This window comes from Schistocerca gregaria, chromosome X (genome assembly GCF_023897955.1).
Source record: "Schistocerca gregaria isolate iqSchGreg1 chromosome X, iqSchGreg1.2, whole genome shotgun sequence".
Lineage (NCBI taxonomy): Eukaryota > Metazoa > Arthropoda > Insecta > Orthoptera > Acrididae > Schistocerca > Schistocerca gregaria.
Genome location: NC_064931.1, coordinates 45,775,105 through 45,790,665, shown reverse-complemented (window position 1 = coordinate 45,790,665; position 15,561 = coordinate 45,775,105). Strand labels below are relative to the sequence as shown.

General features: G+C 44.0%; 1 protein-coding gene across 1 annotated transcript in view; it reads left to right on the top strand.

The window, feature by feature from the left end:
* Positions 1–13,650: 13,650 nt before the first annotated feature.
* The window catches only part of LOC126298412 (uncharacterized), a 538,508-nt gene continuing 536,597 nt past the window's right edge, over positions 13,651–15,561 (top strand). The window contains exon 1 of the mRNA XM_049989733.1: positions 13,651–13,725. Coding sequence (XP_049845690.1) covers positions 13,707–13,725 — 19 coding nt within the window. The 5' untranslated portion in view covers positions 13,651–13,706. The remainder of the gene's footprint in view (positions 13,726–15,561) is intronic.

The following is a 15,561-nucleotide window of genomic DNA, read 5'->3' as shown; positions in this document are numbered from 1 at the left end:
GTATCTCCTCCCTGTTCGAACAACATCGCTTTGGTTCATTCAAAGACGCCTGGGCACTTCCCTTGTTGAGAGAGCGTTCCTGGCCAAAAGTAACAATGCGGACGCGGTCGAACCGCGGTATTGACAGTCTTGGCATGGTTGATCTACAGATAACATAAGCCGTTTACCTCCTTCCTGGTGGAATGACTGGAACTGATCTGCTGTCGGACCCCCTCCGTCTAATAGGCGCTGCTCATGCATGCTTGTGTGTATCTTTGTACGGGTTTAGCGTCATCTTTGAACAGTCAAATGGACTGCGTCCGTAATCCAATTCCAGTCAACGTTATCTTCTGGAGTTCCAGGAACCAGGGTGATGCTAAACTTTTTTTTTGATATGTATGCGCATATATAATAATAATAATAATAATAATAATAATAATAATAATTACTATTATTGGTGCTTTGCCTTTAAAGAGCGCTGTTAGACTAAACTACATTGCCAATTCCTTTTGCTGCCTTCCTTGCTGCCCAAACGTCCCTCATTCGCTCGCTGTGTTTCTGTTTCCGATCCTCTGTCGATGCTTCTGGTCGGCCTCGTGTCTTCGGCCTCATCTTGGCTGCCTTTTTGGTTGCCCATATTTCTTTCAACTTCCGGCTGTGGTCTTGTTTGCGTTCTTCGGTCCATTCTACGCCTGTTCGTTTGTCTCAGTGTATCTCATGTAGATTACTTTTCTTAATTATGTATTCTGTCGATTATTGAGTCTGGTGTAATGCTGAGTTGGTTCAGGACTTCTTTACCTCTGCCACCAATTTTTTGTTTCTAATAGTGACCCAGTCAAAGATCTGTTCAGTCAGTCTGTGCGATGGCATTCTGTATAGATGTCCATAGAATAGCAGTCTGCGTTTTCTAATCTTTTCTGTGATTGTCTCCGTATGTTTGTATGGTTCCTCTATAGGTTTCTTGATCCATATTCCATTGCTGTTAGTTGGGCCAAATATTTTCCTAAGTATTTTCCGCTCTACTTTTTTTAGTTGTCTGATACGTATATGCCCTAGGATTAGTGTGGTCTCTGCTGCTTACAGTGCTACTGGGAGCACCACCGTGTAGTAGTGACGTAATTTGGCTTTTTGTGAGATGGACTTCTTGTTGTAATGATTCCGCACTACGTCGTATGCCTTGTCCAGTTTAGTTTTTCTTTCTTCATCTGAGCCTCTGTTATCTCCGCTCATTTGTAGTGTTTCACTGTCGAAGTCTTTGCGATTTGTGAAATTACGTGAAAAATAAGTCTGGGTGCCGAATGTGCATTAGGAACTGCCGTTCTCTCGAATACGAGTCCAGTGTCTCACCACTGGGCCACCTCGCTCAGTTGTGGGTTACTGTTTACTTTAAGAGATGTTGCAATGATAATATGACAATAATTGCTATTTAAATTCGTAGGCGAAGACCCACGCACAATAATTTAAACACAGATTTAAAGTTTGACAATCAAATTTACTTGTTTGTTAACCTCTATCGATTCGATGTTGATACAGTGGTCCACTTGTAACTCAGCATCAAAATCTTGACTGCCTTTGTCTATAATGAACCGTCTGCCCATCTAGCGCTCAGCAGATTTCGATGCATACTTTTACTTTTGTGTATTATTGTAACAGATGTTGAGAAATAAAGAATAATTTCAGCATATACCTGTATTAGTATAGAATACTACCGAATAGCCATGCCTAGCGTTCGTATGTTGGTCATTAATCCTACGGGACGGTTGGGAAAGCTCTTGTGCAATGTCCGTATTCCGTCGATCTGAAAGTGACTTCACACTATCCGTGCATATATTATCTATCGTAAATGGGTGCACAGGCGCACAACTGCGCAAGACCACAGCACACTTGAAAGCAGTCACTCGTCAACAGTAATTACAAACCTTTCACTTCATCCGACAGATATATTTCATTCCTGCAGAAGTTAACCCTGCAACGCTGTCGAACCAATTCGGATATCGAGTGGACTTCAAAAAGTATCTAGTTCACAAGCTATCATCCAAACCTTCGGGAACAACGTGAAATTGTCTGTTACTGACAAGGAACTTTTTCCTGTAGCAATCACACTGCAGTTCACCGAACACCCTATTTACCCCTGTAGAGCCATAACCCACCACACACATCACTCCCTCGTCAGGAACCCTCCACCGAACTTTCGTACAAACTCATTAGGCACTATTAGCCGAGCGGTCTGGGGCGCTGCAGTCATGGACCGTGCGGCTGGTCCCGGCGGAGGTTCGAGTCCTCCCTCGGGCATGGGTCTGTGTGTTCGTCCTTAGGATAATTTAGGTTAAGTAGTGTGTAGGCTTAGGGACTGATGACCTTAGCAGTTAAGTTCCATAGGATTTCACACACATTTTTGAACATTAGGCACTAGCACGCCACAAGACAGGAAGACAACTGGAGAAATGCGGTAGCAAGAGGCAGGGTTTCACGTCACGTTTTGGGCAATAGGGGCATTCGGCCAGATATGGCTTTCGTGAGCACTTCAGGGTGCTTGCAGCATATCTAACACTGATTTTCCTGTTAGTGCGTGGATGGTGATGGCCTTTTCACCATTCGAGTATTCACTGGGGTTATCATAAAACACAACAGCTACACTGCTCAACAGTGGATTGGCCTCAGGACAGGGTGAGATGCCAGCTCGTCCGTGGGATTCAGAGCGCCGTTCACAACCAACGACACCCAGGTTGGTATCGGATCCGTTGACTTCCGGAAGACATTCGGTACAGTTCGGCTCTGTCGTCTGTGGACAAATACGAGCTTAACAAGTATCGAATCTTATTTGTGACTCAATTCAGTCTCCCTTCCAGACAGAACTTTATTTTTTTTTTTTGTTACTTATGGGACTTAACTGCTAAGGTCATCAGTCCCCAAGCTTACACTCTACTTAACCTAAATTATCCTAAGGACAAACACACACACCCATGCCCGAGGGACGACTCGAACCTCCACCGGGACCAGCCGCACAGTCCATGACTGCAGCACCTCGGACCGCTCGGCTAATCCTGCGCGGCCGGACAGAACTCAATACATCATTCTTAACGGTACAAAACTGCTAAATGTAAAATTTATTTGGGTAGTACCCCCAAGGGAGTGTTATAGGGCTGTTACTAATTGCAAAATTTATATTAATGATCTGGTGGACAACATTGGAGGCTCCATGGGCTATTCGCGAACGATACTGTTGCTTATAGTGATGCCGCATTATTATAGGGGGAGCGGAAAAAGCATAAAGATTGCTAGGGACAGTAGAGTTGACCCCCCCCCCCCCCCCCCATAGAGCCAGTTCCCAGAGGGCCTGCCGAGGGAGAGGCAAGGGTCAATAACTCACTTGCTATCGGCCATGCTTTTGCAAGACCGTGCCGAAACTGGCATAGACTGCTGATGAAAACATGTTACAACTAGCAGTGGAGTGAGAAGGTATGCTTTTTAGGAGAAAGCGCTATTGCTCCCAAATTTAGACAGTTGGCTGTTTCTCCAGAAAATACCGGACCCCAGAGACAACCATTTAAAACACGTATTGGGGCCCCGCAGTTTTGGGACTTAGAAAACGTGAGACAAACAAATGTACTGAGTCTGTAAATAAAAAATTCTTGTCCCATGCAAGAACCGTCAGCATTGGTTAAGATAAATAAACTACAGGTCAGAGAGATAAACGGGACAGTTATTAGTTAACTATCTACAGGAAGGGGCTGATGTTTTCTAAGTAGCATTTTTATTAGTCGGCGCTCGGAAGATCTGGAGTCCAACCAATCTGAATTTGGTAAGAGGTGCAAAACGTGGTAAGAAAAGATTTTCTTTTAATTAACATTCTATCAGAAATCACTATCTGTGTGAGCCTCTGCCGCCAGACTACAGTACTTAGAACCAACGTAGACTCCACTGACCTGTCATGACACCTGAGACGATGTATTGGGTACTTAGAAAAATTTCGGCCTGCTCTGCACATAGCTGATGGCGAGGGTCATTGGTTCCGCCAATGACTGATTCTGCAGCCACTTCAGCGTCCACCTGCAATACCGTGGTGAGATCGATAGAGCTGCAACTGCAAGTCGATGTGTACGAGTATTATCGTTATTTGGGCTACGTCAAGCTTCACTCTGAAGATTTGTATTTTAACGTCAATGAACAGTCTCCTTTCAGCTCCGACCACAGGTGTGACGAATTCCCATCTCGCAGTAGGAAGGTCATCATGACAGAAAACCGCAACTAATTGCGGGAAAACCTATGTAAGATCTATATTCGGTTTACGGACTAGCAGTTGACCCTGAACGTAAATAAACGTAACTTACTGCGCATAAACAGGCGAAAAAATGCGCTACTATTCGATTACACTTTTGCGAATCACGCTGGAAACAGCACTCTGTAGTAAAATATCTAGGAGCAACCATCCGGAACGATCTAAAGTGAAATGAGCTCATAAAAAATTGTAAGATAGGAGGTGTCAAGCTAAGATTCATTGGAAGACTGTCAATGAAATTTATTTTATCCACAGGAGAAATTGGTAACAAAATACTTGTTTAACTGCTTCTTAAATGTTGCATGGCAGTTTGATTAATTAAGGAGATAAAGAGGGTCCAAAGAAGGGTGGCACGTTTCGTTATAGGATCATTTAATCGGCGCGAGAACGTTGCGATTACGCTGAACAAGCTCCGATGGTAGGCGCTACAAATGAGGCGTTGAGCATCATGGAGAGGTTGACTGTTGAAATTCTGACTGTGTGCCCTCCGATAAGGTTCTGGAGAGATATTATTTGTTCATAAAATGACAACGACAAGACAATCAGGGAAATTAGAGGTCATACGGAGGCTTACCGAAATTCTTCCCACTCATGATTTGCGAACGGAAAAGGTAACAGAGGAAAAGACGATAGTTCCAAAAGTACTCTTCGCTATACACTGTAAGGTGGTTGGCAGATTATACATGTAGATGTAGAACGAGTGACAGTAATTTTTCAAGGAAACGTCACTATCAGAAACAGTGTTCCGACGTTCCTGAGTGTCAATTGCCAGGTGAGAGATCAGACTAACAAAACTGGAGACGATGCAAAGTGTTCTCTATCTCTCACTGAGCGTCAGCCTTCTTACAAGTAAATCATTCTAGCAATTATTAAAACACATCTGTGACGTATTAACTGCATGGTAACTCCAGCACTGCAATCTTGTGTGACTCAGGCATAACATCACTCTGCCCCTAAACTCGACAAATCATTGGAGGCCTCCTTTTAGCTCACAGACGAGAAACATACAACATTCCAGCCCCACAGCAACCCTCTCTCAGACCATACTTGCTTCTTGCCTAGAAGATGTCCTCTACCTTCAGAGATGGCCTTTTGCCTATGTGGCACTAATCACCCAGTTGTTGCTCTAGGATGCACAGGTGGCAATCTGCGTCAGAAATTCTGTTATATATCTCTCTGCTATGTGCTGTTAATATTTCACTTGATGTAAGGACCTGATGATCCACAAGAGTGAGTACGCAGTAGTGTCAATGAGGAAAGTTGGATAGTCGGTAAAGGTACTGTAAGCTTTCATTCCATTCGTAATGCAGGGTAAATCTCGTCTGCGAAAGAGACAGCATAACTTACATTGGAATTTTTCTCGGTCCGTATAAGCAGGCTTCTGTCAACATTTAGCTTCAAATGTGTACAAAGAAGGCATAACGAATGGGCGCTGTCTTGCTTAAATGGTACCGGAACAGTACACGCAGTATTAGCAGACAGAATCTAAGAAGGTGTTTCCAACGATGCATTAACGGAATTGAAAAAACACGTAATAGTATAATACAGAAAACAGCGTCTTTTACCAAATACCTAACAGTAATTTATGAAGTGCATATGTAGATGTACTAAATTCTGCTAGCCTAAGTGTCGACGTTTGCTGTCCAACGTACAGTGACTTGTCAAACAGCACTAAAGGAAAGGCACTGCGTCAATACACGGTCAGACGGTCCACTGTAAATATCCAAAATAGCCAAGTGATAGCCCATCTGAACTCTTAACCTAACGCCCATAAAAACAGTAAAAAGCGAACGCGTGCATCTGGTGGCTCGGCGTTTTGTGGTGGCGTTTCATGTGTCGGTATGAATTATAGTGCGATTTCGTGCTCCCACTGAAGTCCACAAACCCTGTTGTTTCTTAATACCTGTTGTACACGTGTTAATGTACACATTGAGTAATAAGGACGTTAATATATTTAGCAGAATGAAACTGAGATTTCTATAGTAAAAAAAATAAGAAAAGAAGATTAGAGTTTAACATGCCGTCGACGAGCGGATGATTAGAGATGTTAAGAAAAGACCACCTTACTTGACAAATAGTTCAGTCTAGGCTCATCCGATGGGGATATTATGTTTTCCCTAAAACAGTTAAGGAAAATGCCAGTGTGTAAGTTTTTAAAGGTTGCTGTCAATTTCCTGTCCCATTATTGTGCAGGCCGAGCTGTCCGGATAGCCGCGCGATTTAGCGCGCCGCTTCTGGAAATCAGGGAGACGTTCCGGCCTCTGATCTTATACGCCCGACAGATTAAAGACGAGGGCCACTGTTCCGGCCAGCCTGGATGTGCCTTTTAGGTGGTTTCCCACATCCGACTACGTGAATATCGGGCTGGTATCAAGGTCCTGTCTCAGTTGCACGAATCGCTAACATTTCGAAGACATTCGCAAGCTTTCACGTGGGGTAACGATAGATGGGGTGCATAAATTCCATAGCGTAGGAGTGAGGAAGGGGGGCGGGAGGGGGAAGGGGCGGCCACAGGAAGGACATCTGGCTACCATCAACCACTAACATTGCTAAATCCGAAAATTAACATGCCGATCCCGTGAAAATACTGGATCACGTATAGGAAAAAAGATTACGTTAAGGTGACAAAAGTCATGGGATAGCGATATGCAGGTAGTATGGCGTACACGAGGAATAGAGGATAGTGCAGTGGCGGAGTTGTCATTTGTACTCAGGTGCTTCATGTGGAAAGGCTTTCAACGTTTTTATGGCCCCATGCACAATGGTACTTGAAGCTAGACGCCGAGAATACCATATTTCAGGAATTAACTCTCACCACGGACAACGCAGTGGCCGACGTCCTTCACTTAACGACCGAGAGCAGCGGCGTTTGCTTAGAGTTGTAAGTGCTAACACAAAAGCAACACTGCATCAAATAACAGCAGAAATCAATGTGGGACGCACGACGAACATATCTGTTGGGACAGTGCGGTGAAATATAGCGTTAATGGGCTATTGCAAGACGACCGACGCGAGTGCCTTTGCTAATAGCACGGCATCGTCTGCAGCACCTCTCCTGAGCTCGTGACCATATTGGTTGGACCCTAGACGACTGGAAAAACGTGGCCTGGTCAGATGAGTGCCGATTTCAGTTGGTAAGAGCTGATGGTAGGGTTCGAGTGTAGGGTTGTAGCTCCATAATGGTGTGGACCGTGTTTACATGGACTGGACTAGGTCCCCTAGTCCAAATGATCCGATTATTGATTGGAAATGGCTATGTTCGACTACATGTCTACCATTTGCAGCCATTTATGGACTTCGCTTTCCCCAACAACACCGCAATTTTTATGGATGACAGTCCTCTACGTCACCAGGCCACAACTGCTTGCGATTGGTTTGAAGAACATCCTGGACATTCGAGCGAAAGATTTGGCTACCCAGATCGGCTGACATGAATTCCATCGTACATTTATGGGACATAATAGAGAGGTCAGGTCGTGCACAAAATCCTGAACCGGTCATATTTTCCCAGTTATGGAGGCAGCATAGCTGAATATTTCTGCTCAGTACTTCCAGTGACTTGTTGATTCCGTGCCACGTAGAGTTGCTGCCATATAACAGGAAAAAGTCGGTCCGATACAGTAATAGGAGGGGTCAGGTGAATTTTGTCACCCCAGTGTATTATATAATCCGCGCATGTGCTCCGTTTCCATTGTACTCATTATTGACTGGACGACCAACTGAAAACTTGCTGTGAATTTTGTCACCCCAGTGTATTATATAATCCGCGCATGTGCTCCGTTTCCATTGTACTCATTATTGACTGGACGACCAACTGAAAACTTGCTTGCTTCCTGTCTTCTATGTGAATGACTGAGCGAGACGCCGCTGTGGTTAGGACACTAGAATCGCATTTGGAAGGAGCAGTGTTCGAAACCCCTCCCCTCCATCCGAATTTTGGTTTTCCAATTTCCCCAAATTTCTTCAGGCAAAATTCGAGGATGTTTTTTTGAAAAAAGCTCACTTCTCTGTCCTCGTCCTTTCCAAGTTTGTGCCCCGTCTCTAGTGCCTTCGTCGTCGACGGGACGGTAAACACTATCCACCCATCCTTCCTTCCCTTTCCAGGTTAATGCTTACATCAGCACTATCTTCGTTTACTCCTGGACTGACAGATACACGATACTCGGCTCATTATCATCAGGTGTTCACCTGCCAACTACCAACTGTTAAACTATCAAATACACTGTTAGTCATGTAATGTGTTACACCACGAAGCCGAGTGGAGTCGTTCACTATTTTGGGCGAATCTGCTACTTGGAAACCTGGTCATGAAAGGTCTTACAACAGGTAGTACGTCTCTGCTGTGTGACCGGATTCCTTATTTCCTACCAGAAAGACCACAGTCCGTAATAATTGACGGAAAGTCTTCGAATAAAGCGGAAGTGATATCTGCCGTTCCCTAAGAAAGTTTTATAGGCCCTCTATTGTTCCTGATCTACATTAACGATTTTGGAGAAAATCTGAGTGGTCTTCTTAGTGTGTTTGCAGATGCTGCTGCTATCTACCGTCATGTAAAGTCATTTAGTTATCAGATGATCAAAACGAATTGCAAACTGATTTAGACAAGATAGCTGTATGGTACAAAAAGTGGCAATTGACTCTAAGTCATGAAAACTGTGAAGTCACCCACAAGACCACTAAAAAGAATCTGCTAAATTTTGGTTACACAATACAGATTTAAAGGCTGCAAACTCAACTAAATATTTAGGGATTGTAATTACAAATAAATTAAATTGGAATGATGACATATATAATGTTGTGCGAAAAGCAAACCAAAGACTGTGATTTATTGGCAGAACACTCAGAAGATGTAGCAGGTCTACTACGGATGACATCGAAAAATTCAAAGATGGGCAGCTCGTTTTGTATTACCGTGAAATAGGGGAGAGAGTGCCACGAATATGATACACGAATTGAGGTGGCAGTCATTAAAACAAAGGCGTTTTTCGCTGCGGTAGGACCTTTTCACGAAGTTTCAATCATCAACTCTCTCCTCAGAGTGTGAAAATATTTTTTTTAGCGCCCACCTACATAGGGAGAATTTATCATCAAAATATCATAAGAGAAATCAGAGCTCGCACGGAAAGGGTTCGTTTTCCCCACGCGCTGTTCGAGAGTGAGACGCAGAGTAATCGTGTAGATGAGGTAGAAGCAGGGTTTATTATTCTTGCCACATACTGATGAGCACTCAGTCCTCATCAACTACTACCAAACCAGCCCTGTTATACTGAACAGCTACCCACATCACAACTGCACGGGTCTCGACGATCGCTGCTTCGTGCGATATTTCGCCTCTGGATCCGTTGGCGTCGATCTGACTGCCGCAAACATTAACGAAACTTGCCGTTGCACACCCGGGAATGCCACTCTATATCCCAGTTGACTCAGGCTCGACACCTGTGACATGGAATCAGTGGAAAAAGATGTGTGGCGACTCGAGGCCTCTGCCCAGCTTCCAGTACTCTTGACATAAACGGTTTCAGAGTATCGTACCGCTTCATAATGTATAAAAAAAGAAAAAAACAACGTTTCGGCCACCATTAGTGGCCACCTTCTGGAGCCACTGATGCTCATTGAGCATGACATTACCTCAAAATTTTGAAAGCTCGCAGTTATGATTCGTCACTTGAAGCGGACGGAACGGGACCTTTATTATAACAGGTTGCTACGGTGGAGCTGCTGCTGTTGCATTGTTTGCTACGATTGGTGGTGATCGGTGAATGTGGCGTGAGCTGCTGCTGTCCACCTGCTGGAGCAGTGCTCGCGTCACGTGTTACTGGTGCCGCCTGTTGGACTCTTGAGGACTGGCGGCTGGGGCAAGCCCGTATCCATCCTCTCCGTTTCTGTTGTTAGGGTGTTTTATTATTTCTATGGTTTCTCTTATGTTGCACTTTTTCAGATCTGGCTGCTTAGCCAGTACGCAGGTTTCGTTAAATTTATTTTCTTATCGGATTAAATGCCGCCGCGCGGCCTGCGTCCTGCAGGAGGGAAACGAGAGCCCATGCCTTATCCACAGATGAGCGACAACAGACAACAGCAGATCCCCATTCCTTCCACCGTAGCAACCTATTATGATAAAGTTCCCGCTTCTTTCGCCTCAAGTGGCCAGTCGTAGCCACTACCTTCTAAAATTATGATTTAACGGCATGCTCAGTGAGCGGCAATGACAAAATATAAGGGACTCCTCACAGCTAAAACGCATCTGTAGACCCAGAAGGAGGTCACTGTACCCGTGGTCGGTACATCGGTTTCTCCAGTACAGTTTTTTACATTGTGACACGGTACGATACTCAGAAAACTTCTATGTCAACTGACTCTCTCCACGGAAGCCTGCGCAATTGTATTCGAGTACTCTGGTCCAGGGAGTTCGTGGTGACATTCTGTCCAATAAGCTCTGTCTGTGTTTCAGCTGTTGTCATCCGTTTATCTGTCAGAGACAGCCGAGCAACCCTACAATCATCTCGCGGTGTAGATCGCCTATATGACCTGCGCCTACTCATTGCCACGTTGTTGTCCGACTTTCACCTCGTTAGCATTCTTTCTGCACTCATTGTACTACAGCCAACTATCTGTGAGCTCTGTCAGCATGAAACCTATCGAGGTGGCGCAAAGGTTAGCACAGTGGACTCGCATTCGCGAAGACGACGGTTAAAATCCGCGTCCGACCGTCCACATCTGCGTTTTCAGTGATTTCCCTAAATCGCTCCAGCCAATTGCCGGGATGATTCCTCTGAAGGGGCAGGCCGACTTCTTTTCCCATGCTTGAAACAAGCCAAGCTTCTACTCCTTCTGTAATGATCTCCCTTTTTATTGTTGGTATGACGCTCCTATGTCCCTCATACCAATAAGTCGGCCTTTCTCTAAGTCCGATAGATGGCGGTAAGCTGTATCTGCATGTCCTCTAGGCATGCTATCTTTCCGCCTCAGCCTCAGAGGTAGCAGTGTCTTAGACACAATTCAAAATTTCTAGTACGTGAGATGAATGGCAGCTGGCTCTAAATGCAGAAAAATGTAAGTTAATGCAGATGAGTAGAAAAATCGAACCCGTGTTGTTCGGATACGGCGTTATTAGTGTCCTGCTTGAGACAGTCACGTCGTTTAAACATTTGGGCGTAATGTCGCAAAGCGATATGAAATGGAATGAGTATGCGGTGGTAGCGAAGCTGAATGGTCGATTTCGGTTTCCTGGGAGAATTTTAGGAAAGTGTGGTTCATCTGTAAAGGAGTCCGCATATTCGATCCTAGTGCGACCTGTTCTTGACTACTGCTCGAGTGTATGCGATCCGTACCAGGTCGGATTAAATAAAGACGTCGAAGCAATTTAGAGGTGGGCTGCTAGGTTTCCTCTGAACAGTCTGCTGGAGTGGCCGAGCGGTTCTAGGCGCTACAGTATGGAACCGCGCGACAGCTACGTCGCAGGCTCGAATCCTGCCTCGGGCACGGATGTGTGTGATGTCCTTAGGTTAGTTAGGTTTAAGTAGTTCTAAGTTCTGGGGGACTGATGACCTCAGAAGTTAAGTCCCATAGTGCTCAGAGCCATTTGAACCATTTTGTTTATCGCGCAAACATTAGAGCTCGTGACCGACGTAGAAGAAACCAACCGGGGCAACGTGTACAAGGCGCGAGGTAAGGAAATTGGCTCAATTCAGTTACGAGAAGTAGCCACTCGTAGGATCACTGTGTGTCCCTGTGCAGACGATATTTCTGACATTCATTCCACTGTCGGCTGTGACAATGATTAATGACCTGAAATGTTGTTATGAGTATTGAAGACATTTGTCATCTCTCCTGTGGGGAAAAATACCATGAAACAGCTGTTAATTTTAACAGGATACATGAAACCCTCATTTTAGCTTTAAACTTGGCACGAATCACAAGTGCGCCCTGAGAGGGCCGAACGGCTAAGACAGCCCACTATTAGTCTACGATCGGTAATACGTGAATCCATGCATAAAATCTGCTCTCGTGTAAAGACAGAACAGTTTGTTGAAAAATTGCCTCGGATGACTTACTTGTGCGATGTTGTGTTAATTTAAGGCAGCCTACGATCGATTTTCGTGGTGGCAACATGCGAACTGGTGTGTGAAGTACAACTTCGCATAAAAACGGAATTAATTGTTAAAGTTTTCTCGGGAAACATATTTGTGCCATCTCTTGGTGATTCTAAGACCGCGTGAAGCATTTTTGTGACTTTTGCGATGCTTGGGAACTAATGGTCAGTGACCGGGAATCTTGTTATGAATATTAACGATAGATTGGCTGTAGAAATCGTTTAATTCATTTTGCGATTAATGAAATGAAAGAAATTTAGTTGGCATCCTAACATTTTCCAATTCTTATTATGCTGAGCATTTACACCTACCGACTTGTCACGGTTTATGGACCAAACGTTAGAGCTCGCCACTGACGGAGAAGAAACTAAGCAGGAGAACTGCTATTAGCAAGATTCCTCAAGGTGTACTAAGGAAAGTGGTTCCACACATCCACCGAGTTTCTTTATCTCGGCACATCTTTACTGTGGGAAGTTTCATTTGCTATAACCCCTGTGTAGCCTATGGGGTCAGATCCGCATTTACTGTGAGACTACATTTTACCACCGACCCGAATATAATAATAGCAGTGAAGCGAATTTAACACTAAAGTTTTGTTAATAGTGAGGTTAATATTAGCGATAAGAGACACGTTTCTTGTACAACGTAATGAAAGAAACACTTCAGTTTTTTCTCTTGTGACATCATTCAAATTTCACAATTGTTTAGAGTATCGTAAATATCGTAAGTAGTTGCCATATTCCCTGACATTTTCTTCTTCTTCTTTTTCTCGTGCCTTTGCCCTGCAACGGCGCAGGGACGGCCCGGTATTAATGGATATTGTTAATTTAAGTTGTGGCCGGATGTCCAACCTGTCGCCACCTGGTTACCCTCCGACACGGAATATGTGTAGTCCAACTGTCTGCGTGTTGCTATTCAAGATGGAAGTGAGTGAAAGTTTTCCAAATGTTTCCGAATTGTGCTAGAGAGGCGATACTTGGGTATCAGCCCAGTATTCAGCTAGTGGGATGTGGGATATCACCTCGAAACCACATACAGTTTGACCAGCACACCGACCCTCACGGTTAATCCGCAGGGCGGATTCGAACCGGGGCCAGCGCAGCTCCCCCTTCCGGCAGCGGTGGTTTAACACGCACACCTGTCCGGGGCTGTTTTCCATATTTCTTGACTGAAATGTGTATTCTGTTTTCGAAGAGGTCGATGCCTCTGCAAGAAACAGAGGGCATAAATCCTTGTGAACTAAACTGTCAGTTATTTCTCCCTTATCTCTTCCCGGCTCTCTCCTACTGGCTGACCCCGCTTACGCATGCGTTGAGGTTGCCGGCATTACAGTCTCGTCTGACGACCGTGATGACAACATGCGCTGCTCACTAGTAGGTAAGCATCTAATAGCTCTACAACAATAGTTTCCATACATTAACTTGTTCCGCGTGTAGAACCTTCGTAAAACTTGCTAAAAACTATTTTCTGTAATTCAGTTATAAAGTTCTGCAGATTGTTCTTGTTTTCTTTTCTATATGACAAATTGGTGAATTGGAGCACTTTTTACTAACTGCTCTAAAAGGATATAATAACTGCATACTTATCAATACGTAAGATCACTGTAAAATGAATCGTAGAGAATATTTTTCACTAACATCTTACTGACACCCTTCCCGCACACGAGGAAACGCTACTTTATAGCTAATTAGAACGTGTTTTCACGATCGATATGGTAGAAGGCTGAGTGTATTTAAATTGGCCTTAGAACACCAGCTCTGGAGATCGTGTAATTAGATTTTCGAGATTTATTTATTTATTTCTCAAGTAAGGACCTGCTGCCTGTTGTTCTATAGCAGGTCGCACATTGTGTGATTTTACATGTTATATTATACAAATTCAGTTTTATTACAAGTACATCTTTGTTGTTGGAAAATTTTACAAAAGGATAAATTAAAAAAAAGAGATAAAAATGTATAGAGTAATTACAAATGCATGTACACAATTTTAACTTGCTGCTAAGTTAGATAATGATAATAAATAAGATACATAATATGTTGTGGACGTATTTTAAATTAAAATTAAAAGTGTATTTAATAGAAGAAACAAGAGATGGCAATTTGACTTAGATATAATGTCTTTCCTTCTGTGTGTGTGGTTACATCTGTTACATATGTTACACGTCAGGTTATAATGTGTTTCCGAACTTATGGTAATTGGACTTAGATATGATGTCTTTCCTTCTGTGTGTGTGGTTACATCTGTTACACGTCAGGTTATAATGTGTTTCCGAACTTAGGGTAACAGTGGGGATTGAGAGTTGATTTAAAATGTCATAGTCAGCTGCATCAAGTGCGAGGGCTCAGTAAAACTTCAAGCCAGTCACACCTGATGCACCGAAAGAAGAAGAAATGTCACATCTTCAGATAGGTTCAAATGGTTCAAATGGCTCTGAGCACTATGGGACTTAACTGCTGAGGTCATCAGTCCCCTAGAACTTAGAACTACTTAATCCTAACTAACCTAAGGACATCACACACATCCATGCCCGAGGCAGGATTCGAACCTGCTACCGAAGCAGTCGCACGGTTCTTCAGATAGTGTTACATACTATGAAATGGTATAACACACAGCTACACAGAGTGTTACAATTTCAAATCAATTCGATTTAGTGTTGTAGAACCTTCGCTTACTTTTGCTATGTTTGTATGTTTATCTCGTCTTCACTTCCTGTGTGCGAAATAGCATCCGATTCCGTGTCTGTGTCGTTTACTATGTACTGCTGATCCAATGTGGAGCCTGTCTTATTCTAGCGTATGGTCTCTCCTGTTTGCATGCCGCATGCAGTGCTCGCGATACTTCGTCTGCAACGTTGTTTATAGAGTTCCAGTCATCTTATCTGCGTGTTAACCGTCCTATATCCTGGTTTCCTAAACTCGGTCTTACGTGTCCCAGGGCATCGCAGATGAGCACTATGTGTTCAGGTGAGCCATTCTCACCACAGGCACAGTGTGAGTCTACTTTAGGCCGCTCTCGTATATTGGGGATGAAAGAGTAGACTCGTTTTCCCTGGTCAGTTGTGCCTCATTCTGCCTGCCATATATCAGTTCTCCACTTGCTTAATTTCCGTTTGTCGGTTTCGTCTTTTCCAGTTATTTCACATATTTTGTCGCATCTCCCCCTCTTCCGCCAGAAGCAGCTGCTCTCTGGCGAATTGTAATATCTATAGGAAAG